The 27,186-nt window shown below is 44.0% G+C and overlaps 1 protein-coding gene across 1 annotated transcript in view; it reads right to left on the minus strand.

Moving 5' to 3' along the window:
• SVOP (SV2 related protein) overlaps window positions 1-26,918 on the minus strand; it is an 87,118-nt gene extending 60,200 nt beyond the window's left edge. The window contains exons 1-3 of the mRNA XM_010598914.3: window positions 26,872-26,918; window positions 19,445-19,747; window positions 900-1,060 (exon numbers count right to left, since the gene is read on the minus strand). Of these exons, the coding sequence (XP_010597216.2) occupies window positions 900-1,060; window positions 19,445-19,747; window positions 26,872-26,918 (511 nt within the window). The remainder of the gene's footprint in view (window positions 1-899; window positions 1,061-19,444; window positions 19,748-26,871) is intronic.
• Between the last annotated feature and the right edge of the window lie 268 nt (window positions 26,919-27,186).

The following is a 27,186-nucleotide window of genomic DNA, read 5'->3' on the forward strand; positions in this document are numbered from 1 at the left end:
TATCACCATCATCACTATCACCATCATCACCATCACCACCACCATCACTATCACCATCACCACCACCATCATCACCATCACCACCACCATCATCACTATCACCATCACCACCACCATCATCACCATCACCACCACCATCATCACTATCACCATCATCACCATCACCACCACCATCATCACCATCACCACCACCATCATCACTATCACCATCATCACCATCACCACCACCATCATCACCATCACCACCACCATCATCACTATCACCATCATCACCATCACCACCACCATCATCACCATCACCACCACCATCATCACTATCACCATCATCACCAACATCATCACCATCACCACCATCATCACCATCACCACCACCATCACTATCACCAGCATCACCACCATCATCACCATCACCACCACCATCATCACCATCACCACCACCATCATCACCATCACCACCACCATCATCACTATCGACATCATCACCATCACCACCACCATCATCACTATCACCATCACCACCACCATCATCACCATCACCACCACCATCATCACCATCACCACCACCATCATCACCACCACCACCACCATCACCATCACCATCATTGTGGTAAACATACTCATTACCATCACCTTTGTCATCATCCTCAGCATTGTGGCCACCATCCTCAGCCAAGTATTGTGTAATGATGCCGACTGGTAGGGATTGTGATGTAACCGTGCCTGCTGAAGCAAGCCATATGGGCCCAGCCTACATGTCCAGTGTCACCCTGGGCCCCCTGGGCCCTCCCCCTGCCCCTTCACCAGACCCTTCTGAGAGTGCCACCTGGGGAGGCAACATTGGCACCTCAGAGCCCCTGATCACTACCCGGGCTGATGCCCCAACTGCAGGGTGCCCTCACCATCAGTGGGATTGGCAAACTCCTTGGGCACAGCTGCCCCATCGTCCAGCTCGACAGCCTCTAGGCCCGTGCGGACCCCTTCGATCTGGACTTCATGCTCTCCGGAAGCCGTGTCATCCTCTGACCTTGCACTCTCGCCTGTGCGACGGAATTTCACCACACTGGAAGACAGAGACAATCTGGTCAGCATGGCTAGGACTCCCCCTCGATGGCCTTGCTGCTCAGCTTTTGTGCCCAAGACAGGTGAAAGGCTTTTTTCATGGTCCAGAGAGTTGAATGAGTGGAAGATGACATTTCTGTTGAGTGGGACTGCTGGGGGAAGGAAGAGACAATTTCAAGAGTTATCTTGAGGGGCTGCCATGTACAGTTGGGTAGGTTGGGCACTGTACAACTCCAGGGGCCCCATGCATATGGTAGGCAATGTGAATAAGGATATCTTTGTTCTAGACCTGAATACTGTTTGGAAGCAAGTGTGTTTCAGAGTTTAGTTCTTCATCTGCCTGTATGTAAACCAAAAACCAAACCCATTGCTGTCGAGTTGATTCTGACTCATGGCAGCCCCATACGTTAGAGCAGATCCACCCCATAGGGTCTTCTTGGCTGTAATCTATATGGGATCAGATCGCCAGGCCTTTCTTCTGCAGCACTGCTGGGTAGTTTTGAACTGCCAGCCTTTAGATTAAGTGCTATGGCTGCTAACCAAAAGCTCAGCAGTTCGAATCTGCCAGGTGCTCCTTGGAAACCCTGTGGGGCGGTTCTACCCTGTCCTGTAGGGTCGCTATGAGTCAGAATTGACTCGACGGCAGTGGTTTTTTTTGGTTTGGGGACTCACCTGTCCGCAAATAACAGAGGTAATAATTTGGTCACCCACGAAGAGTTGTCCACACAGCATTTTTTTTTCTAAGTGAGTGCCAAAATTTAAAAATTGGAAAAATTCATATAAAATACCAGATTCTTGATTTCTCCTGAAAATTTGATTATCTGGCCATCTGGGGCCTGCATTCCTAGAGAACTATGCTCCACAGAATTTTTAGTCGCTGATTTTTTAGAAGTAGATCACCAGGCCTTTTTTCTGAGGCACCTCTAGGAAGACTCAAACCTCCAACCTTCTGCTTTGCAGTCGATCACTTTAGCTGTTTGCACCCCCCGCCCCAGGCACTCTATAAATTTAAAAAAGAAAAAATAAACAACCCATTGCCATGTAGTCAGTTCCAACTCACAGTAACCCTATAGGAGAGAGTAGAACTGCCCCATAGGGTTTCCAAGGAGAGGCTGGCGGATTCGAACCGCCGACCTTTTGGTTAGCAGGCAATCACTTAACCACTGTACCATCAGGGCTCCCCTCTATGAATTAAAAAACCAAACCTGTTGCCGTCAGGTCGATTCCAACTCATAGCAACCCTATAGAACAGAGTAGAACTGCGCCATAGAATTTCCAAGGAGCACCTGGAGGATTTGAACTGCTGATCTTTTGGTTAGTAGCTTTAGCTTTTAACCACTATGCCACCAGGGCTTCTCATACAGGTTGCCACTGAGTGGACTCTGACTCAGCGATGATATAGGACAGAGTAGGACTGCCCCATAGGGTTCCGGAGGAGGCAGTTCCAGATTCGAACTGCCAGTCTTTTGGATGCCAACCGAGCTCTTAACCACTGTGCCACCAAGGCTCCCCTCTATAAACTAGGTACTGTTATTCCCATTTTAAAGATGAGAAAACATGCTCAGAGAGGTTAAGACTGTTACCTAAGATGACACAGCTTGAAGCAGCTGAGGCTCAGGCCTGGGTCTCTTCGGTACTGGATAGAGCCCTCGGCCCTGATCACTAGGCACCAGTGTCTCTCCCAAGCGCTCACACGCGTCTGGGGAATGAACGAGAGGCCTGAACAGAGCTGGCCCTCGAGGACAGGTTTGCAAGGCACTGGGCAACAGCATGTTTGGAGCGAGAATCAAAAGGCAGAGCTCAATTCCAGCCTGGCTGACAGCTCTTCAGGGCGGGAGTCCTGGAACCCAGGGAGACTCAGAACCCTGCAGGGCTGGTCACAGCACAGACGGCCCGGTCCCACTCCGAAGAGTGTCTCACTCAGAAAGTCTCAGCCGAGGACAAATTTGCATTTCTAGTAAGTTCCCAGGAGGTGCTGACATGGGTGATCTGGGGACCATACTTTGAGGGGCACTGCTGTAGTGCATCCAAGTCAGATGAACGGTTCTGCCGCCCCCCCACCCAGCTCCCTCAGCCCACACCCCAGCATGAAGCAGTCATGTGGGAGCAGCTGAGCACCCGCAGCTCACACTCCTCACTCAAGAGGCCCAGAATTCCTGTAACACAGGACTCAAAGAGACAAATGTCCCTGACGTCTGGAGCTGGGCACTCTTCCCAGCTGGAAGGCAGGCGTCATTTGGGAGCATAGGCTTGGAAACAGCCTGCCTTCAGCTGGAAGTCTGGCTAGAAGGTGGGACAGGGGCCGCTTTTAAGCTACCCTCTCTCAGCCAGGACTCCATTTTATTCAGGTTATGTGTTTACGTAGCTTTAGGGGATGCTCTAAAACCAGCAGTGTGTGCCTGCAACACAGCCCTCAAAACACAAAAGCCACAACCAAAAACATGCTGATTTGTAGCGTTTGCCAATAGCCGTGGGGTAAACACTCCCACATGGACAATTTCAAGCTACCAACAGGTTAAATAACAGGCTTGCAAAATTCCTGAGTATTCAACAATCAGTCAGCTCCCCACAGTTGGTATGAGCAGGCTCTGTTGTTGTTAGCTGCCAGAGTCACCACCAGCTCATGGTGACCCCAAGCACAGCCAAAAGAAATGCTGACCAGTCCTGTGCCATCCCCATGAGCGCTTGTAGATTGGGCCATTGTGATCCACAGGGTTTTCTCTGGCTGTAATCTTTACCGAAGCAGATTGCCAGGTCTCTCTCCTGAAGAGCCGCTGGGTGGGTTCGAACCTCCAAACTTCTGGTTAGCAGCTTAACCATTGCCCCACCAGGCTCCTAGTTGTTGTGTTGTGTGCTATGGAGTCAATTCCGAAACTACTGTTGCATATTACGACACGAATGAACCTCCAGAAACATTCTGCTGAGTGAAAGAAGCCAGACAGAAAAGGCCACATATTGTAGGATTCCATTTATATGAAAAATCCGGAGTGAGCAAATACAGAGAGACAGAAAGCAGATTGGTAGTTGCAGGGCCTGGGGGAAGAGAGGATGGGAGTGACTGCTCAGGGGCCCGGGCTTCCCGTGGGGGATGAAAGTGCTTTGGATCTAGATGGAGGTGGCGGGTACACAACGTTGTGAATGCATAAAATGCCACCGAATTGGTTAAAATGGTCAACTTTATGTTATGTGAATTTTGCCACAATAAAAAAAGAAATCTCTCATCCCTTAACACTGTCACTGATGTTCCCGGAATCCAGTTGTCCCTTTATTAAACAAATAGTTATTGAACACAGACCTTGTGCCAGGCCCAAAGGTGCTGCTAGGGTAACACAGGTGAACCAAACAGACTCAGACTCCTTCCTACAGTGCTCACAGTCTACGAGAAGGGGGAACAGGCATTAAATATATATATTTTGTTTTACTAAATATGTGGCACAAAGAGTTAAGCGTTCGCTTACTAACCAAAAGGTTGGTCATTTGAGCTCACCTAGAGGTACCTTGAAAGAAAGATCTGGCAATCTGCTTCCAGAAAGTCACAGCCTTGAAAATTCTATAACTGACCAACTTGTGTAGAAATTGTTGAATGGGAACCTGAACTGCTGTGTAAACCTTCACCGAAAACACAATAAAAAATTATCAGAAAAAGAAAACCCTTTGAAATGCAGTTCTACCCCGCAACACGCGGTGTTGTCATGAGTCGGAATCAACTTGATGAAAACTAATTTGGTTATAGATATATGTGCATGTGTGTGTGTGTGTGTTTAGAGAGAGGTATACAGATAAAGATACATAGATTGGAGTCCCTGGGTGGTACAAATGGTTAACACACTCTGCTGCTAACTGAAAGGTTGGAGGTTTGAGTCCATCCAGAGATGCCTCAGAAGAGAGGCCTGGTGATCTACTTCCAAAAAATCAGCTATGAAAAACCCTGTGGAGCACAGTTCTACTCTGATACATGAGTCACCATGAGTCGGGGTTATCTACATGGCAACTGGGTTTTATAGATACAGATACAGCTGTATCGCTATCGGAAACCCTGGTGGCGAGGTGGTTAAGAGCTATGGCTGCTAACCAAAAGGTTGGCAGTTTGAATCTACCAGGTGCTCCTTGGAAACCCTATGGGGCAGTTCTACTCTGTCCTATGTGTCACTATGAGTCGGAATTGACTTGACAGCAGTGGGTTTGGCTTGGTTTGGTTTGGTATAGGTCTCTTGCACATCGTGAGAAATGCTGTGAATAAAATGAACTGGTACGGTGAGAGAGGGTAGTGGACTGAGGGAGCAGGGAAGTCTGGCCAGGAAGGTGACATGTCAGTTCTCGAACCCGCTGAGTAAGGGGTGGTGTGAAATGGGTTCCAGGAAGAGAACCACAAATGAGGAGAGCTCTCTGTCCCCAGGAAGCAACACCCAAATCAAAAATATAAACAGTCCCTCAGAGTATTCCTGGAAGATGGAAATATAATTTTGAGCCCCACTACTAACCTAAAAGTTAGCAGTTTGAACCCACCCAGCAGCACCTTGAAGAAAGGCCTGGTGACCTGCTTCTGTAAAGATTACAGCCAAGAAAACCCTATGCAAAGGAAAGGAAGGAAATAGATATTTATGTGTGCTACCGATTCATTTTCAGGAATGAAGGGAAGGTCAATGGCTTGTCCTTGACCCTGAGGGTGACATCACAGAAGGAAATAGCTGTGGGGCCTGGTGCTCTTCCTTGAGTCTTGCTGAGAAGGCGGCTCACATCCTCCCCTCAAGGACTGTCCAGGGATCCCTACTTCCTACTGTGAGTAGTTGCCACCACTGTGACCTTTTTGGAAGGCAATATGTGATATCTTTCAAAATTCTAGATGCCCTGTGCCTCCACTCAGAATTTCTCTGCTAGGCATTTGTCACAGGGATAGGTCTCAAGAATCAACAGTTTATGGTACTAATAATGACATCTGTGGATTACTAGCTTGCCAGTGTACAGTGCTTTACATGGATTATTTTAGTTAATCTCCGCTATAACTATTTCCTAAGGTCCCTGGGTGGTACCGACCATTCAAGCCCCACTACTAACCTAACGATTGGCAGTTTAAACCCACCCAGCAGTGCTGTGGAAGAAAGGCCTGGTGATCTGCTTCTGTGAAGGTCACAGGCAAGAAAATCCTATGGAGCTCAGTTCTACTCTGTAACGCATGGGGTCGCCATGAGTCAGAATCGACCCGAGGGCAACAGGTTGGGTTAATCACTATCCCCATTTTACAGACATGGAAACTGAAGTACAAAGGGGCTGAAAACTTGCCCTATGTCACGCAGGAAGCAGCTTTGGTAAAAGCCATCTAACCTCAGAGTCCCCCTGCCCAGCCCCTCTGCTTAATTGTCTTCTAGCGCTAGCACGCTGTTGGCAGCTTTGTTTGTGATAATAATAAACTTGAAACAAACTGTCATCAGGAGGGGGGCGATTCAATAGATTATGGCATATCCCTTTAACGAAATACTAAAAAAAAGAATTGATGCTGATCTCTAAGGACCAACGGGGAAAGATTGTTTTTTTATTATTGTGGTAAACTCTACATAACAAAATTTTGTCATTTTAACCATTGATAAGTGTACAATTCAGTGACATTAATTACATCCATCCTATTGCGTAACCACCCCCGCTATCCATTTTCAAACGGTTTTCATCACCTTAAATAGAAACTCAGTACCCGTTCAGCAGGAGCTCCCTCTTGCTCACTCCCATCCACCCGCCCCTGCTGACCTCTGATAAACTTAGGTCTGTATGTACCGGGGAGCCCTGGTGGTGCAGTGGTTGAGGGCTCACCTGCTAACCAGAAGGTCGGCAGTACGAATCCACCAGGCGCTCCTCGGAAACCCTAGGGAACAGTTCTACTCTGTCCTATAGTGTCACTGAGTCAGAATCGACTTGACAGCAGCAGGTTTTGGTCTGGTAAGTCTTTGCCTATTCTAGATATTTCGTACAAGTGGGATCATACAATATTCATCCTTTTGTGTCTGACTTATTTTGCTCAGCATACGAGGTTCATTATTAAATGTGCTATAATCCGGTCCCTGTGGTCTAGGCCCTTACTACTCAAGGCCCTGAGATGGGTCCCTGGACCAGGACTCCCAGCATCCCCTAGGAGCTTGTTAGGAATGCTGAGTATCAGGCCCCTACCCGGACCTACAGCACTAACATCTGCATTTTAACCAGGTCGCGGGCAGTCTGTGTGCTGGTCTAGGCTATCTGTGCTCATATAATCATAAACATTTCTAGAAGGATACATGAGAAGCCAAAGGCTAGCTGCTCGTAGCAAGGAAGACTGGATGGGAATGGGGGGTCTTAAGGGAAGGAAGATTTTTTTCACTTTTCATTTTGGACCCTTCTGTAATGTCTGAAATTTTTAACCTGTCATCTATTACTTTTATAATAAATATCAATAACCATACCTGTACCCATTGCCATCAGTCAATTCCAACTCATAGCGACCCTACAGGACAGAGTAGAACTGCCCCGTAGGGTATCCTAGGTGTCTTAGGCTGGATTCTCTAGAGAAACAAAATAATGAAGCGTATATATGTGTGTGTTGGAGCATATATACATATACGTGTGTGTATATGTCTCTGTGTGTGTGTATAAAGAGAGATTTAACTCAAGGAAATGGCTCACACTGTTATAGAGGCTGGTGAGTCCCAAATCTGTGGGTCAGGCGTCCGGCAGGAAGCTTCTTCTGACTCACGTGGCTGCAGGGGCTGATGAACCCACAAGTGGGAGGTCAGATGACAGGCTGTTGGCTCATGGGGCTGTGGAAGCTGGCGAATTCCCAAATCACTAGGTCAGATGTCGGGCTCCTGGCTCACAGCTCTCCAGGAGCAGATGAGTCCCAGAATCAGCAGGTCAGACGACAGGCTGCTAGCTCAGGTCCCAAGAACTGGAGGTCAGATGATGACGAGCCAGATGCAGGATCCACAGCTCGAGAGAGCTTTGCCAAGGCATCCGTAAGTACATTGGATGCAGGCCGCACCCTCAAGGAAACTCCCCTTACATCAGATAAGGTGGTAACTTAAGGGTGTAGCTTGAGTAAAGGTGGTGACTTGAGTCACACACTTCGTTACTCAAGATACACTCCACACTAATTCTACCTCATTAGCATATAGAAGTTTAGGATTTACAACACATAAGATGGAGGATAATTATACAATACCACATAATAGAGGACAATTACATCAGATTACAAAACAGAGGACAGTTACACAATACCGGAAATCATGGCCTAGCCAAGTTGACATGTTACATTAACCAGTGCCAACCCAAAAACCAAACTGACTGCTGCTGAGTCCATTCCAACTCATAGCGACCCTATAGGACAGAGTAGAACTGCCTCATAGGGTTTCCAAGGCTGTAAATCTCTATGGAAACAGACTGTCACATCTTTCTTCCATGGAGCAGCTGGTGGGTTCAAACCATTGACCTTTTGGTTAGCAGCTGAGTGCTTAACCACTGCACCATGAGGGCCCCTCCTAAGTAACCATAGTGACTAACTACGGAACTCTTATTTATCACGTGGCATGCTGCTAAGCACATTACAGATGTTTTCATCTGGGAAATGGGGACAACAGAACATTCAGGACCAGTGTGAGGATTAACCGAGTTTGACGAGCAGGAAGGTTGTGGGCATTTAGTAAATACTGGCTTCCATACGGAGCCCTGGAGGTGCGGTGGTTAAGAGCTCAGCTGCTAACCAAAAGCTCGGCAGTTCAAATCCACCCGCCACTCCTTGGAAACTCTATGGGGCAGTTCTACTCTGTCCCGTAGGGTTGCTACGAGTCAGAATCGACTCGACCGCAACAGGGTTGGTTTTGGTTTGGTTTCCTTATGACTCCAAACCAAAACACCAAACCCCTTGCTGTTGAGTCAGTTCCAACTCATGGCAACCCCCTATGTTACAGAATAGAACTGTTCCATGGGGTTTTCTTGGCTGTAATCTTTATGGAATCAGATCACCAGGCCTTTCTTCTGTGGTGTCACTGGCTGGGTACGACATACCAACCTTTTTGTTACTAGTTGAGCGCAAACTGCTTGCACCCTCCAGGGACCTTTTGCCTTACAACTCCAGCCTCCTTCAATTCACCTTTCTACCTTGAACGTGGAGTATGTTGACCTTTGTCAAATGAGGCTTGGAGAAAATGGCTTAGCTACCTGCAATTTTCAACCAGGATCAGTTCACATTTCTTCAGTGGCAAACCACTAGGGCACCTTTATTTATGAAAACTTGCTTTAAAACAGACCTTTGACATTAAATTATACTCAGAAATCCGGACTACATTTTAAATCAGTTATGTTCCTAAAAGTATTTATTAACCACGTAAGCCAAGATTTCCCAAGGGAAAAAAAATTTAATATGAAAGAAGAAGAAAATAGCAGTGGCATATGTTAACTATATGGGAGTTTTGAAGCAGGCTGGCTCACAGTTTCTTGGCATTTGTTGTGTATATATAGCATATAATTTACCAAAATATCAAGGAATGTTTATTTTATATAATGTTGCTATTAAAGAAGAAGAAGAAGAACTTGAGGAAATAGCTGTCAACTTAAAGGCCTTGTTTGTACCACCATGTAATTCCCTTTAGTACCTTAATTTAGAGCCTATGACCTTGATTGGGTCTTCCAAAAAAGGAAGTTTTTTCTCGCTTTTCATCTGCACTTCTGGACTTTTATACCCTGTGTTCATGAATCTATCAGACTGAAAAGGAAGCTTAAACCTAAGATTATTCCTGGGTAGAATTCAGAGTCTTCACAAATACAGCAGTCATCTGCCATAAAGAAGAAGAAAGCCCAGGTCTGGGAAGTCAACTGACCTGGGTTTGAATCCCTCCTTTGCCATTTGGTAGCTGTGTGACCTTGGGTAGGTTACTTCACCTCTCTAAACCTCAGTTTCCTTCCCCATAAAATGAAGATGAGATAGTTCTTACCTCACAAGGTTGCCATGGAGATTAAAGAAGTCCACAGAGACAGAACACCTTGCAGCACCTGGCACCATCATTCAGTCTTTCAACAAGCGTTTATTGAGTGCAGACTATGTTGTGAGTGCTGGGGACATAAAAGGGGACAAAATAGATGTGGTTCCTTGGCCTCATGAAATGGGTGATCTAGTGGAGTAGTCCACTGATATACAAGTAAACCAAAAAGTTGTTGTTGTTGTTGTTAGGTGTCGTCGAGTCAGTTCTGACTCATAGCAGCCCTATGTACAACAGAACAAAATGTAGCCTGGTCTTGTGCCATCCTTACGATCTTTGCTATATTTGAGCCCATCATTGCAGCCACCGTGTCAATCCATCTCCATGAAGGTCTTCCTCTCTTTCCCTTGCGCTCTACCAAGCGTGATGTCCTTTTCCATCACTGGTCCCTCTTGATAACATGTCCAAAGTTCGTGAGATGAAGTCTCGCCATTCTTGCTTCCAAGGAGCATTCTGGTGTGCTTCTTCCGAGACAGATTTGTTCGTTCTTCTGGCAGGCCATGGTTATATTCAATGTTCTTCGTCAATGCCATAATTCAGATGCATGAATTCTTCAGTCTTCCTTATACATTGTCCAGCTTTCACATGCCTATGAGGCGATTGAAAAGACCACAGCTTGGGTCAGGTGCACCTTAGTCCTCAAAGTGACATCTTTGCTTTTTAATATTTCAAAGAGGTCTTTTGTAGCAGATTTGCCCAATTCAATATGTCGTTGTTTGATTTCTTGACAAGTCATTACACATTTGCAAATGGATGTATCTTGAGAAGAAAGCGAACAGGGTGCTGAGATAAAGGACAACTGGGAGGGAGGAGTGGTCAGCGAAGATCTTTCTGAGGTGGCTGAATCCAAGAGGACAAGGAGAAGACAGTCATGCACACATAAAGGGCCAGATAGAGAGACCAGCTGGTGCAAAGGCTAGGTGGTGGGGCCAAGGAGATGAGATCAGAGAGACAGGCTGGATCATGCAGCCTGAGATGGAGACCACAGTGAGGAGTGTTAGTGTTTACCTGGGACCAGTGGGAAGCCACTGAAGAGTTTCAAGAAAGGCAAGAGTGTGCAGCATGGTCAGAGTTGAGTTTTTGAGAAGATCACTGAGGCATAGACCCCCACAAGACGAAGAATGGATTGTGGAAAGGCAAGAGAGGAAATAGAGAGGGGGGAGGAGGACACCTGCTCAGTCAAGCAAGTTTGACTAAGGGGTTGATTTAAGAGAGTTACTGGGGATGGGGGTTGACTTAGGGTAGTTACAGGGGTTGGAGGATGGACTAAGAGAATTGCAGTGGGTAGGGGGCTGGAGAGTTCACCAAATATTAGTCTCCCTCTCCCCCACCTCATTCTTCCAATCAGTACACGAAGACATGTTCCTATAGGGAAGTCCGTCTGTAAGGCTCACCAGCCCATGATAGGACAACAAAGAACCACATTGTAACAAGGGTCCAGCATATTTGGTGAGCTCAGTCAACATCCACTGACAATCAGCATCGCTCAGCTTTGTCCCAGGTACCTTAGCTATGTCATATTAGGGCATCTTTGGAGTCTTACACATATTGACAAATGTGGGTGGCTGTTGTTATTAGGTGTCGTCAAGTCAGCTTGTACTCATGGCCACCTCACGTGCAACAGAAGGAAATTTTATCCCGGTCTGCTCCATCTTCACAATTGTTAGTGTGTTCAAGTCCATTGTTGTGGCACTGTATATTTTGAATGCCTTCTAACGTAGGGGCTCATCTTCTAGCAGTACATCAGACAATATTCTGTTGTGACCCATTTTCTAATTTTCAAAAGTAGATCATCAGGCCTTTCTTCCTAGTCTGTCTTAATCTAGAAGCTCTGCTGAAACCTGTCCACCATGGGCGACCCTGCTGGTATTTGAAATACTGGTGGCCTAGCTTCCAGATCATAGCAACATACAAGCCACCAGAAGATGACAAATTGACAAACGGTTGTCAGAAATATGGGTTAGAAGATGTGGACCTAGAACAGCAGAAACTGCCAAGCTTACTAAAAAATGGACTTGCTTTGTCTCCTTTAAGACAAGACCTGAGGCTCTTCTTGATCTGTATGATTTGAGAAGAGACTTCTCAGGGTCTGGACCTCTATCTCCAAGTATTTGAGGTCCTGGTATGTGAAAATGGCAGAGGTTTGCTCAACTGGGACCCAGAGAACAGACCTTAAACTTCTGGGTGTAAGGAAGAGGGAAACAGATTTCAACTCAATATGAGGTGGAGCCTTCTCAAGGCAGAGAAGTCCAGAGATGAAAGGACCACTTTAGAAGGCGGTGAGTTGGAGCTAACAAAACTATTTCCTGATTCACTGGGTAGTAAGTGTCTTTGCTATTAAAATTTAGTTCTTCTCTTGCTGGAAAACAACAAAAGCAACAACAACCATGTGATCGGTAAGTCAAACTGCCATTCTCCCTACCTCCCTGATCTAGGGTTGAAAATGCGAAGAGAGTAGGGAGCAGAAAGGTAAACGGAATGAAACAAGGCTGTGCCTTATCTTTCAGGTAGCCAAGCTGTTCAGTGGCTTAGGCTTAATTAATAATGGTAGTCCCAACTGTCAGGGAAAAATAATTCAGCTGATGGACAGATTTTCTGCATTTTGTATTTTCCATTCATACAGTTTTTATTTTTTAATCCTTTGATCTGCGTAATACTGGTCCACACGGGAATCTAGTATTAGATTGAATCTACGGTGCGCTAGATGTCCCTATATAGTGCTAACAACTAACGTGCTCAGCTGCTAACCAAAAGATTGAAGGTTTGAATCCACTCAGAGGCACCTTGGAGGAAAGGCCTGGCAATGTATTTCTAAAAAATAAGTCTCTGGAAACCCTATACACATAGGACGGCCATGAGGCAGAATAAACTCAACAGCTAACAAAAAAAACACGGCATGCCAGGCAACACCTGCCCTCACGTGGCTTTCATTCTAGTGAAGGAAGACAGCCACTAAACAATAAATGAGTGAATTATATACTCTGTTAGAAGGTGATAAGTGACGTGAAAAAAAAGAAAAAGTAGAACAGGTGCTGGAGGGTGAGGGCAGAGGGCTGCATCTTTAAAAACGGGTGATCAGCATAGGCTTCGGTGAGAAGGTGTTCATTTGAGACTTGACAAAGGAGAAGCAGATACCTTGGAGAAAAGCTTTTTAAGGTCCTGAGGCTGGAGGCTACTTGGCTTACTTAAAGAATAGCAAGGAGGCCAGTGTGGCTGAAGCAGCATGAACGATGGGGAGAGTGGAGGAAATGAGACGAGATGGGAAACAGGGTCTCAGATCCTGTAAGGCCTCATGGCCATTGCAAAGACTTGGCTTTTCTCCAAGTGAGTTGGGAGCCATGAGAGGATTTTGAGCAGAGGCAAGAAGTGATCTGACTTTTAAAGGCTTCCTCTGGCTGCTGCACTGAGAATAGACTGTAGGGAGGCAAGAGCATGTGCAAGAAAACCAAACCATCAAGGGGACCATTTCAAGCAACCCAGGTGACAGATGACAGGGGCTTGAGCCTGGGGGGAGGAGGATAGCCATAGAGGTCGAGAAAAGAGGTTGGAGTATGGATGTAGCTTAAAGGCAACATCCAGGATTCCCTGATGGATTGAAAGTTAAATATGAGAGAGAGGAGTTAAAATTGACTCCAGTTTTTGGCCTGAACAACAGGATGGATGGAGTCACCAACAACTGGCATGGGTGAGGCTGAGAGGAGTATGGCAGAGGAAGATCAGGGGCTTAAGTTTGGACATAAGCTTTCTCATGGAATTAGTCTTCTGAAAGGAGACCATGAGTTCCAGGTGCCTTGGTACCCGAACAAGTTGGGGAATAAGGGAAGCAGGGATCCAGAGTGAAGAAGGAAAAATAACACCAGCATCATTAATTGGGTCTGTACCTGGAACCAGACACTGTGCTGAGAACTTGCCAAGGATTACCCCCCTGATCCTTACAAGAGCCCTACCACGTGGACACCATCATTATCCCCATTGTACAGATGAGCACCGAGCCTTGGGGAAACGAAGTCACTGGCCTGAGGTCTCCCAGAGTCAGGGTTTGAACCCAGATCTATTGGACTCAGAGCTCAGACTTTTACCCTTGTTGCCGATTAAGGCCAGGAGAAGCCAGGGGAAGATTCATTGAGGTGATAAGCTTAAGCTCAATTCTGGAAAATAGGATTTATAGGAAAGGAGAGAGGATGGATTGAGCAAACACAGGATGAAATTCCAGCCCCTTGTCATGTAACTACAAGGTCCTGAGTGGCCCCGGCTGTTCTTTACAGCCTTCCTCATGCTACTTACTCATTCTATTCCACTGGTCTGATTTTGAGGACTCTAAGATTGGTGCGAGTGGCTATGTGCTTGACTACTAACCAAAAAGCTGAAGGTTCGAATCCACCCAGAGGTACCTCAGAGGAAAGGCCTGGTGATCTGCTTGTGATAGGTCACAGCCTTGAAAACCCAGTTCTATTCTGCAACGTATGGGGTCACCATCAGTCGGAGCAGATTCAACGGCAACTAGTTGGTTGGTTGGCCTGAATCTGAGACACATCAAACTTTTTCCCACCTCAGGTCTTTTACCCACACAGTTCCCTCTGCCTGGAATGGTCCTCATTGTATCTCTTCGCCCGGATGACTCCTACTCATTTCTGAGGGCTTTGCTCAAACACCATTCCCTCAAGAAAGCTTTCCCTGATCCTCCCTCCTCTCGTGTAGAGCTAGTCTCACCTCACCCTGCACTTCTCCTTTATAGCCCAGTTAAGACGATTGTCGTAACTATTTGCACAATTACATGTCCAGTGTCTGCCTCTCCCAAGAGACCAGGGCTATCCAAGAGAACTTCCTGCAATGAGAAATGTTCTAGACTTGGGCTGTCCGATGTGGCCAACGACTAGCCACCTGTAGCTATTGGGCACTTGAAACGTGATTAATGCAACTGAAGAACAAATTTTTTAATTTTATGTCATTTAAATTTAAATAGCCACATGTGGCTAGTGGCTACCATATTGGACCTCGCAGTTCTAGACTGTGGACCAAGGGCATGGACCATATCTACTACATTCATTTATAGAATCCCTTGTATCTATGATGGTGTCCAAGTAAATTGTTGAATGAATGAAATCTGCAAACCTTGCTTTCAAGAAATCATCCTAGAAAGGAGAGACCCAGAAAAGTCTGATTTGCCCAAGGTCAAAAAAAAAAAAAAAAAAATTATGCCATGAGGCAGAACTAGATGTAAACTCTCTGCCTTCTGAATTTCCCATACGTGATACCATCCCTGACTAGATAGCAAGTGAAAGGCAGGGGTTATTTGTGGTCTCTAAGGAACCATCCCAGAGCTGTGTGAAGGTGCCCCCAAGTCCAAATAAGGACTGTTTTCATTAGGTGCCTTCATTCCCTTCCCCCTCCCCCGACTCTGTAAACTACTTAGTGGCTTATAATCTATTAACACTTGGCCTCCCAGGGGACTGAGCCTGTTCTAAAGTCCACTCTTGCCAGTCTTCTGCAAGGTAGGATTTTTTTTTTTAAACCGTATTAGTCTCAGGAAATCTGCTGCTTGCAATTATGCGTAATATAGGCAGGGTGTGGTTTAAAAACATCTGAGTCGTGATTTTTAACCCACTCAGATTCATGTGACTTTCCTTTTTAGGTTTACTCTTTTTTATACATTGAGGTCAATAAATTTCAGGGCTAATTTTGACTTCATTCAAATGTAGTCTGGGATTTGCAGACCTGCATTTTTTGAGAGTCTAGCAGAGTGTTTTTAGAAATGATTTTTCAGATGTAATAATAATTAATATGTATTTAGTGTTTTGTGTCTTCCAGGCTTTTATATATATATGTATGTATATATGTATGTATGTACATATACATACATACGCACATATAAATATACACATACATATGGTTATGTTTTTGGCAAGAGTTTACACAGGAAACTAGGTTCTCATTTAACAATTTCTATTCACGGTATTCAGTGACATATCAGCATCTCAGTGTTCCCATTCTGGTTGTTCTGTTTTCCCTAATCTAGCTTCCCTGTGCCCCCTTACGGTCTCATCTTTGATGTAGGGTAAATGCTTACTGTTTGGTTTCATTTAGATAATTATTTGGAGGAGCAGTGTACTCACAAGTGATGTTATTTATTTTATGGGCCAGTCTGTCATTTGTCTGCCAGGCTTTTAGCACACATTATCTCATTTAATTTTCACAGTAACTCTATGAATCAAGTCCTATAAAGGTTTCTGTTTTATGGCTAGGGGAACTGAGTCCCAAGAGTTTAAATCACTTGCTCAAAGTCACACAATCAGGAAGTGACAGTCAATATTTGAACCCAAGTCTGTCTAGCTCAAGAGCCAATGCTTTCAACCAGCACACAATTTGGCCTTCCTAATAGGTATTTTTTTTTTAATAGGTATAAATGAAACCCTGGTGGTGTAGTGGTTAAGTGTTATGGCTGCTAACCAAGAGGTCAGCAGTTCGAAACGGCCAGGTGCTCCTTGGAAACTCTATGGGGCAGTTTTACTCTGTTCTATAGGTCGCTATGAGTTGTAATCGACTCGGCAGCAGTGGGTTTGGTTGGTTTTAATAGGTATTATAGAAACCCTGGTGGGGTAGTGGTTAAGTGCGATGGCTGCCACCCAAAAGGCTAGCAGTTCTAATCCACTAGGCGCTCCCTGGAAACTCTACAAGGCAATTCTACTCTGTCCTATAGGTTCGTTATGAGTCAGAATTGACTCGACGGCAATGGGTTTAGTTTTTTGTTGTTGTTGTTGTTAAATAGGTATTATAAGGAGCTGTGGTGGCACAGTGGTTAAGCACTCAGCTGCTAACCAAAAGGTCAGTGGTTCAAACTCACCAGCTGCTCCACAGAAGAAAGGTGTGGCAGTCTGCTTCCATGAGGATTACAGCCTTGGAAACCTTATGGGGCAGTTCTACTCTGTCTTATAGGGTCACTGTGAATTGAAATTGACTCGATAGCAATGGGGAATAGGTATTATATATATGCATTTATGTATATAAAATATCAGGAAGAATAATTAAGAAACTTAACTCCAGGGACTGGAACTTGGAGTTGGAAAGGAGACTTACTTTTTATTTTTGTGCTTCTCTTTGAACTTTATCATATGTACACATAATTTTTATGACTGAAACCTAATTAATTTTAAAATTTAAATAAGTAAAACCCTTTTCCTATTTTTACTTTTTTAAATTAAGGAAGAATTTGTCATAATAGTACCATGTCTATGTATTAGTAGATTAAATAGACATGAATCTTTGCATGTTTTGCAAAGTTCACCTAGTCTGACATTATTTGAAAATGTATCACAGTAAATCTGCTGTTCCCACATGTACTATATCCTTATTCTGAGTAGAAGATTTCATATTTCAGTTTCTGAATTATTTTTTAGTTGAGAGCGATGGGTCTATTTTTGGATATATTTCCTTTCATTAAAAGCAGTATGTTTTCCTGGAGTTTTAAACACTAGCAAGTGGCCATCTAAGATGCATCAGTTGGTCTCAACCCACCTGTAGCAAAGAAGAATGAAGAACACCAAAGACACAAGGTGAGCCCAAGACACAGAAAGGGCCACATAAACCAGAGACTACATCAGCCTGAGACCAGAAGAACTGGATGGTGCCCAGCTACAACCTATGACTGCCCTGACGGGGAACACAACAGAGAATCCTGATGGAGCAGGAAAGCAGTGGGATGCAGACCTCAAATTCTTGTAAAAAGACCAGACTTAATGGTCTGACTGAGACTGGAGGGACCCTGACGGTCATAGTCCCCAGACCCTTTGTTAGCCCAAGATTGAAACCATTCCCAAAGCCAATTCTTCAGACAGGGATTGGACTGGACTATAAGATAGAAAGTGATACTGGTAAGGGGTGAACTTCTTGGCTCAAGTAGACACATGAGACTATGTGGGCAGCTCCTGTCTGGAGGGCAGAATAGAAGGCAGGGGGGACAGGAGCTGGCTGAATGGACATGGGGAATACAGGGTGGAGAGGCAGAGTGTGCTGTCTCATTAGGGGGAGAGCAACTAGGAGTACCTAGCAAGGTGTATATAAATTTTTATATGAGAGGCTGACTTGATTTGTCAACTTTCACTTAAAGCACAATAAATAAAACGTAGTATATTTTTTTGAGAGACTTATACTCATTTACATTTTCCGTACTCATACATCAGCCTCTGGATATTATAACTGAGCATCCTTTAGCATTTATGAAATAATGCCATTACATAATAAGATATATTATTTGGGGATCAATTAATAAAAGCTTAAAATTAAAGTTTTAATTAATCAAAGTTTTAAAAATTAAAATTAATTTTACCCTGAGCAGTAAACATTACAATTGCCTTCAGTATTCAGAGCCTCAGAGAGCTATATCGGTCACACTAAAAGTCACTTGAGAGAATTCCTCAGTGGCTTAGTGGAAAATTTTTTTCTTTAAGAAAATGCAACCCTGCTAAGCAATAATGTATTCTTTCCAGCAATCCCAAATGAAGTCTACTTTTGCCATCCAAATGGCTAGTGCTTCTAAAAATTAAAACAGAAACCCCCAGAAATGTTCTTTTTAATGCCCTACTGCATACTCTTGGAATTTGTTTAATGAATCACCATCTGCTGGTGGTAGGAAAAATCTGTAAGAAGCCCCTCTACAAGGTCCTTGCCTTTTCCATTGCTGGGTTGTGTCCACCCAAGACTTCCAGAGGAATTTTTGTATCCCTTAAAAATCCCCATTTTCTAAGCAGTGTATTCTGATGTTCCCAAAGACAGCCTTTGAAGGAAAGTCCCACTCCAGCTAGCTGTTACAAAAACCTTTCATTCAGAAGAAGGCAAGAGGTTCCAGCCACAGTGCACAGCCCTCTCATTCACACACACTTTATAAACAACAGGACTTTGCCCAAGCCTCTCCTCTAGGAAGGGATCCCAGCTTTTCAGAAACCAGCTTGCAACATCAGTATCATTCCCTCCCAAAAGACCCTGCAGAAAAATCAGGAATTTCACAGCATAGGACAAGGGCTGGAAAGGACCGATGTCATTGCGTGGGCTCATGAATTCAGTCCACATTTCAAAACAGCAGCTAATGCTTCCTTAAAACCCAGACCTCAAGATTCCTTGGGAATGGAGAGCAATTAACAGAGAAATCATCGCACCGTGGCTCTCCATAAGATCCTGATGGATCTGAAAAATTGAACTGAGTCAGAGATACACAGGCTGGGGCTGCTGGGGTAGGAAAATGGCTTGTCTCCTGAAGGCCTAATTCCTTCCTCTGAGACAAAAAAACAGTTCCCTTTAAATTCAAGAAGCCACGCAGAGATGTTCCCCCTTCCCCGAGGGCTTTCATTTTTTAAAAGAAAGCCTGTCAGCATTTCGGTCGCCCCAATGATACTCACGGCAGCTGCCGTAGCTGGAATAAGTCCTCCTCCATCTCCGCACTGCTCGAGGACGACCCCTTTTCATGGCCCTTACATGGTGGTGGTGAACGAGAGCCTTGGAGTTTCAGCACCGGGAGGCTGGACAGCTCCCGCACCGCTTCCTCGCTCCTCCGGCAGCAGCTGTTTGGGGGAGGGAGCCCGCCGGGAACCAGCCCACGAGACAAAGCCGCCGCCGCCAGGAGACCGCGGCGAGAGTGGGCGGAGTGGAGGCGACGAAGGGCAGAGCCAGCGGCGCGGAGAGAGGGGGCGGGGAGAGCCCTTCTGGTTAGAGAAATTTACAGACTCGCTGTGCCTTATGGTGTTTTATTGGGGTGCCCATGGGGCACACTAGCCTGTGAAATGGCTGTCGAGGAACCAATGCGGACCTTGGGCAGACGACAGCTCTCTAAATGTTTGCTTGTAGGGATGTCACTGTTGTTTTCAGCATAATATTCTTGAAACCCAGGCTATTATAACAAATACAGGAATGTTAAAAAAAAAAATGTGTTTAGGAATTAAGCTGCTGGTTTTTTTTTTTTGTTTTTTTTTTTTTTGAACAACTGGGCATACAACAGAGAAAAAGTTAGACATTCCATTGTCATCATGAAGCTGAAGGTCTAGTGAAATGAATCAAAAATATAAATTAAGTATGAGAAAGACTGAAGATCGTTCATCTACTAAACAAGCATTGAGTTGTTTCTACAGCCCTGACTCTGGGGAATCAAAGGTTATAACAAAGTCCCTGCCTTCAGGGTCCTTCAGTGGTGGCCCTGCCCCCCGTCATTAGAATGTCAGCCCTCCTTTAGAACAGAGGTTCTATGAGGGTTTGTTATGGATCGAGTTGTGTCCCCAAAAAATGTGTATCGACTTGGCTAGGCCATGATTTCCAGTATTGTGCGGTTGTCTGCCATTTTGTGATTTGATATGATTATCCTATGTGTTGTAAATCCTAACCTTTATGATGTTAATGAAGAGCCCTGGTGGCACAGTGGTTAAGAACTCCACTGCTAACCAAAAGGCTGGTAGTTCAGATCCACCAGCCACTCATTGGAAACCCTATGGGACAGTTTTACCATGTCTTATAGGGTTTCTATGAGTCCGCTGGAGCAGGCACCCTGAATTTGGACTTCTAACCTCTTAAACTGTGAGAGAACAACTTCGCGTTTATTAAAACCATCTACTTATAGTATCTGTTATTATAAAAAAAAACTGTTATAGCAGCACTAAATAACTAAGACAGGGCTCACTACTATATCCAAAATACCTAGAACAATGTGTGGCACATAGAAGGTGCCCAATAAATACTTGCTGAATGAATGATTCTCAATTCAGGCTGTACATAAAAGTCAACTGGCTCCACCCCAGACCAACTGAACCCACCTGTCTGGAGGTGGAACTCAAAGCAACCCATTGCTGTGTACAGTAGATTCTGACTCATAGTGACCCCATGTATTACAGAATAGAACTGCTTTATCAGGTTTTCTTGGCTGTAATCTTTCCAGGAGCAGATTGCCAGGCCTTTCTCCTGTGGTGCTGTTGGGTGGATTTGAACCACCAACCTTTAGGTTGGTAGCTGACAGCAAACCATTTGCCCCACCCAGGGACCTACTAGAGGTGAGGCCCAGGCCTGGGGAGGTTTTTTTTTTTTTTCCATAAATCCTTTGTGTCCTAGTGTTTATTTACTTTTTTTTTTTAATTTTTTTATTGTACTTTAGATGAAGGTTTACAAAGCAAACTAGTTTCTCATTAAACAAGACACATATTCTTTTGCGACATTGGTTGCCAACATCACGACATGTCAACACTCTCCCTTTCTCGATCTTGGGTTGCCCATTAAGAGCCCTCCGGTCCCCTCCTGCCTTCTCATCCTTGCCCCTGGGCTGGTGTGCCCATTTAGTCTCATTTTGTATCATGGGCTTGTCTAAGCTTTGGCCGAAAGCTGAACCTCAGGAGTGACTTCATTACTGAGCTATCAGGGTGTCTGGGGGCCATACTCTCAAGGTTTCTCCAGTCTCTGTCAGACCCATAAGTCTGGTCTTTTTTTGTGCGTTAGAATTTTGTCCTACTTTTGTCTCCAGCTCTGTCTGGGACCCTTATTGTGATCCCTGCAAGAGCAGTTGGTGGTAATAGCTGGGTACCACCTAGTTGTGCTGGACTCAATCTGGTGGAGGCTGTGGTAGTTGTGCTCATTTAGTCCTTTGGACTAATCTTTCCTTTGTGTCTTTGGTTTTCTTCATTCTGCTTGGGTAGTTTTTAAAAGCTCCCCAGCAGCCAGGGCTGAGAACCTCTGGTCTAGTATGAACGCATGAAGACTAGAGAAATTATACCACAAGAGAGAGAACTACAGAGAAGACCCGTGATGGCAGCTCACAGGAAGTATGAGAATGACGGTTGAATGGAGGTCCACACAGAACGAGAGGAAGAGGAAAAACTTTTCTTTTTTTCTGTAATTGTTGATAAAAGAGAGAGTTAGTAGGTGATGCAAGGACACCAACTAAAAAAAAAAAAAATTGGGAACAGTTTCACATCACACACACAGTGGGTTAATAAGCCCTGAATGGCTACCAAAAAAGGACTTGTTGAAAAGACAGAGTTGAGTGTGTGCCAGGCACCCTAGTTATATGCATCACACATATTGCCCTTCTTGATCTTTACAACAATCCTGTGACGCAGATATGATTATTACCCCCATTTTATAGATGGGGAAGCAAGAATCAGAAGGGTAAGTAACATGCCCACGCTCACTCAGACAGGAGGAAGTTAATCTGGAATTCAAACCTGGGCAGTCTGCCTCCAGAGCCTACACCCTTAAGTGATAGGCTTTCTTTGGGAGTCTCAAAAGAAAGCACCCATTGTGGATATTACCAGTTGCCTCAAAATCGCTCCTGACTCAGAGCGATCTAACATATGTCAGAGTAGAACCGTGCTCCGTGGGATTTTAGATGCCTGATTTTATGGGAGTCGAGTGTCAGGCCTTTATTCTGAGATGCCTCTGGTTGGACTCAAACTTCCAACCTTTCAGTCAGCAGCTGAGTATGTTAACTGTTAGCACCACTCAGGGACTCCTTGTGGATGTAGTAGGAGAAGTTTGAATTATTGAAACATCACATAATTGTAAATGAATTGAATGTTGAGAAAATGAATTGATTATACAGTGATACTAAAACTTCAACTCATTATTCACCCAACAATACTTGACTGAGCAACAAATACTGTTTTTTATTCAATGGCTTATTCATTAACTTATTCAATGGCTACTTCTGACCTCATGTTAGACAGCCAATCACAGCTTGAATCTACAGATTCATTTCTAAAGGAATCTGCCCCACCCCTGCTGTGTAAACACCGCCTTTGGAATCACGTGACTCCCAGCCACAACCCATTGCCTCAGGAGGCAGATACTATTCCAAAACTATCCAATCCAAACATTGGTCCATAGCCTGTGGTTACATGGTTGGAAAAGGGGAGTGCGCAGTCTGGTTCCGTTTCAATGGTGGTACTCAGGTATCTCTGTGGGATCTTGCTCTACCTGTCTCTCCTTTTTTCTCAGTCCTTCTAGCCAGGTCAAGTCCTCCAGGCTCTGTGAATATTCTAAGGGCTTACCCTACTTAGTCCCCTTACTGTACCAATTCAGGTTCTGTTCATTTCCTGTGCCTGAATCAGAATTTTTGGAGTTTCAACAGAAACCAACTCATATTACTTCAGAGAAAAAGGTAGTATATTGTGGCCTGGAAGTGGAGAGTTGTCAGACCAGGACATGCCATAGGGACTCTCTTCCAAGCCCTACCTCTTACTGGCTGGGTGGCCCTGAGCAGTTTACTTAACTTTCTGTGCCTGAGTTTCCTATCAACAATACAGGAGTTAATAAAAGATTCTGTAGAAGAATCCTAATCAAAAGAGTGAAAAGTGCAGAAGAGAATCTCAAATTTTCATGGAATCCAGACTTTCTGAAGCCAAGGAGGCTGGATGAGTCCCCGAAACTATTGCCCTGAGATAATCTTTAAAACTTTAACCAAATAATATCCTTTGAAGTCTTCTTTAAACCAAATATTTACCTTAATTAGTAAAGAATGTCTGTCTTGAGCATTGTGCTCTTTTAAAGAACTATCCATGTGGGATCAAATTGACAACAGCAACTCAAAAGATTAGATAGTGTCAGGGATTGAATTGTGTCCCCCAAAAATGTCTGTCAACTTGGCTAGGACATGATTCCCAGTATTGTGTGATTGTCCACCATTTTGCCATCTGATGTGATTTTTCTATGTGTCGTAAATCTTATCTATGTGACGTCGATGAGGTGGGAATAACGGTAGTTATGTTAATGAGGCAGGACTCAATCTACAAGATCAGGTTGTGTTTTAAGCCAGGCTCTTTTGAGATATAAAAGAGGGAAGCTAGCAGAGAGACATGGGGACCTCATACCACCAAGAAAGCAGCACCAGAAGCAGAGTACTTTCTTTGGACCTGGGGTCCCTGCGCCTGAGAAGCTCCTAGTCCAGAGGAACATTGATGACAAGGACCTTCCTCCAAAGCCAACAGATAGAAAGTCTTCTCCTGGAGCTGACACCTCAATCTGGACTTCTAGCCTCCTAGACTGTGAGAGAATAAACTTCTGTTTGTTGAAGTTATCCACTTGTGGTATTTCTGTTACAGCAGCACTAGGTAACTAAGACAGATAGGAAACTTAGGCGGCAGTGAGTTTATGTTAATGGGGGAGGAACAATTCAGAAAAGGAGGGTGAGAATAGTTGCACAACTTGAAGAATGTAATCAATGTCACTGAATTGGACATGTAGAAACTGTTGAACTGGTGTATGTTCTAAGGTGTACATAAATTATTAAAAAATAGAGGGATAAATAATCATACCTGCTTCATAGGGTGGTGATGAGAATCAAGAATGCAATGTAGGTAAAGTACGTAGTAAAGTCCTTTACACAGTGCCTGGCACATGGAAAAGGCATAATACGTATTAGCTGTTGGTCATGGGTTGAATTATGTCCCTCCCCCCCCAAATTTGTATTATCAATTTGACTGGGCCATGATCCCCAGTATTGTGTGATTTTCCTATATGTTGTAAATCCTGCTTCTATGATGTTAATGAGGGAGAATGGGTGGCAGTTGTGTTAGTGAGGCAGGACTCAATCTACAAGATTGGATTGTGTCTTGAGGCCATCTCTTGAGATATGAAAGAGAGAAGCCAGCAGAGAGACAGGGGGCCTTATAGCACCGAGAAAGCAGTGCCAGAAGCAGAGCATGTCCTTTGGAGCAAGGGTTCCTGCACTGAGAAGCTCCTAGTCCAGGGGAACATTGATGAGAAGGCTGACAAAGAAAGACTTCCCCTGGAGCTGACGCCCTGAATTTGGACTTTTAGCCTACTTTACTGTGAGGAAATAAACCTCTCTTTGTTAAAGCCATCCACTTGTGGTATTTCTGTTATAGCAGCCCTAGATGACTAAGACGCTATTACTATTATTGTTCTCTCTACCCGCTGATTTCCTTATTCCCCTTTTACTCATTATCTTTTCTGCTCCCAGCTTGTTCAGGTAGCTGGCTTTTGGAGGATAGGAAGGGAAGGTGGAATAGGGGATGCAAGAAAACTAAATTCTTATCCAGCTTCATTGGAAACCCACAGAAAATGTCTGAACTGAGAAAACAAAAACTAGCCATATAAACATCTTATTCAGAAAAATGGTTGTAGTTACTAGAAGCAGCAGCTAAAAGACTGAGGGTGGAGTGGGAAGAAGAGGAACAGTGATATTTTAAAAAATTATAAATTTTTAGTACTGTTTTATTTTTTAAAAACCATGCATATGTATTGTCTTGATTTTTTAAAAATATTTTTGTTCAGATGTGTCACATAACATAAAATTCACTATTTAAGAGTATACACACCTGGTTTTTAGTATATTTGCTATGTTGGGCAACCATCACCACTATCTAATTCCAGGACAATTGTATTACCCAAAAACCGTGTACCTAGTAGTAGTTAGTACCTAGTCACCTTTCCCCACCCTCCAGCAAAAACCAATCTTTCTCCCTCTGTGGATTTACCTATTCTAGACATTTTATATAAATGAAACGTATAATATGTGCCCTTTTGTGTCTGGCTTATTTCACTTAAAGTACTGTTTTCAAAGTTCATCCATGTTGTAGTATGTATCAGTACTTCATTCCTTTTTCATGGCTGAATAATATTCCATTGTAGAAATATGGCACAATTTGTTTATCCATTTATCAGTTCATGGACGTTTGACTTTTTTCTACCTTTTAGCTATTGTGAATAGTGATGCTGTCAATATTTGTGTACAAGTTTTTGTGTGGGTATATGTTCTCATATCTCTTGGATATACACCTAACAGTGGAATTTCTGGGTCATATAGTAATTTTATGTTTACCGTTTTGAGGAACTGTGAAGCTGTTTTCCACAGTGGCTGCACCACTTTACATGCCTGTAAAGTGTGTATGGGGTTCCAGTTTCTCTACATCCTCGCTAACACTTGTTGCTATCCTTTTTTTTTTTTTTTAAATAGTAGTCATCCTAGTAAATGTGATTTCTCTGTGGTTTTGATTTGTATTTCCCTAACGATTAATGATGTCAAATATCTTTTTATTAGCTTACTGACCATTTGTGTATTTTTTTTTTTTTTGGATAAATGTCTATTCAGATCCTTCGCCCATTTTTCAATTGGATTATTTGTCTTTTTATAGATCAGTTGTAAGAGTTCTGTATATATTCTGCATACTAGACCCTTATCAAATCAATGATTTGCAAATATTTTCTTCCTTTCTGTGGATCCTCTTTTCACTTTGTAGATAGTCTCTTTTAACACACAAAAGTTTTGCATTTTTATAAAGTCCAATTTAACTATTTTTTCTTTGATTACTTACACTTTTAGTGTCATTATCTTGACTTCTAACACTAGGTATTAGTTCTACCGATCAAAATACTTTTGTGTAAATGCCAGCATACGATACATTCTCTTTTTTACATGGCTTCTTTCCTGCAATACTGTGTTTGTATTCATGCTTGTGCGTCATTGTAGATTGTTTATTCTCACTGGTCTATGGTATTCCATTGTGTGGCTATCGGGTGATTTATATATCCATTTCACTATTGATGGGCATTTGAGTAGTTCCCAGTTTGGGGTTATTACAAGCAGTACAAGCACTGAACACCCTTGTATGGGAAAGCATTTCTGTTGAGTAACATACCGAGGAGTGCATTTGCTGGGTCATCATTATTACGCATCTGTTCAGCTTGAGTGGATACTGCCAATGGGTTTCCAAAGTAGTTGTACCAGTTTGCATTTCTGGCTGAAGTGAGGGTTCCAGTTGCCTCATCTCCTTTTAATCAAAACTAACTTAGGTGTCTGAGTCCAATGGTGGTATACTGGTAGAATACTTACCTTCCATGCAGCAGACGTGGGTTCAATTCCCAGCCAATGCACCTCATGCGGAGCCATCACCCTTTTGTCAATGGAGGCTTGCATGTTGCTAGGTGGTATCAGTCTGGTGACCAAAGAAAGAAAGTCATGTTTTAAGATGCCATTTGCTTAGAGGGTATGAGTCCCAAAGAGGGAGCCCCATTCTATCCACCCCTTGATTAGCCCAGTTTTACCCTCAGAGCAGAGGTTCTCAAGCTTCACGCGCATAAAAAGCACCTGAGGAGTTTACAGTATTAACGTTGCAGATTCCTGGGCTCCCACCACCAGAGATTCCAG

Source organism: Loxodonta africana, chromosome 19 (genome assembly GCF_030014295.1).
Source record: "Loxodonta africana isolate mLoxAfr1 chromosome 19, mLoxAfr1.hap2, whole genome shotgun sequence".
Classification (NCBI taxonomy): Eukaryota; Metazoa; Chordata; class Mammalia; order Proboscidea; family Elephantidae; genus Loxodonta; species Loxodonta africana.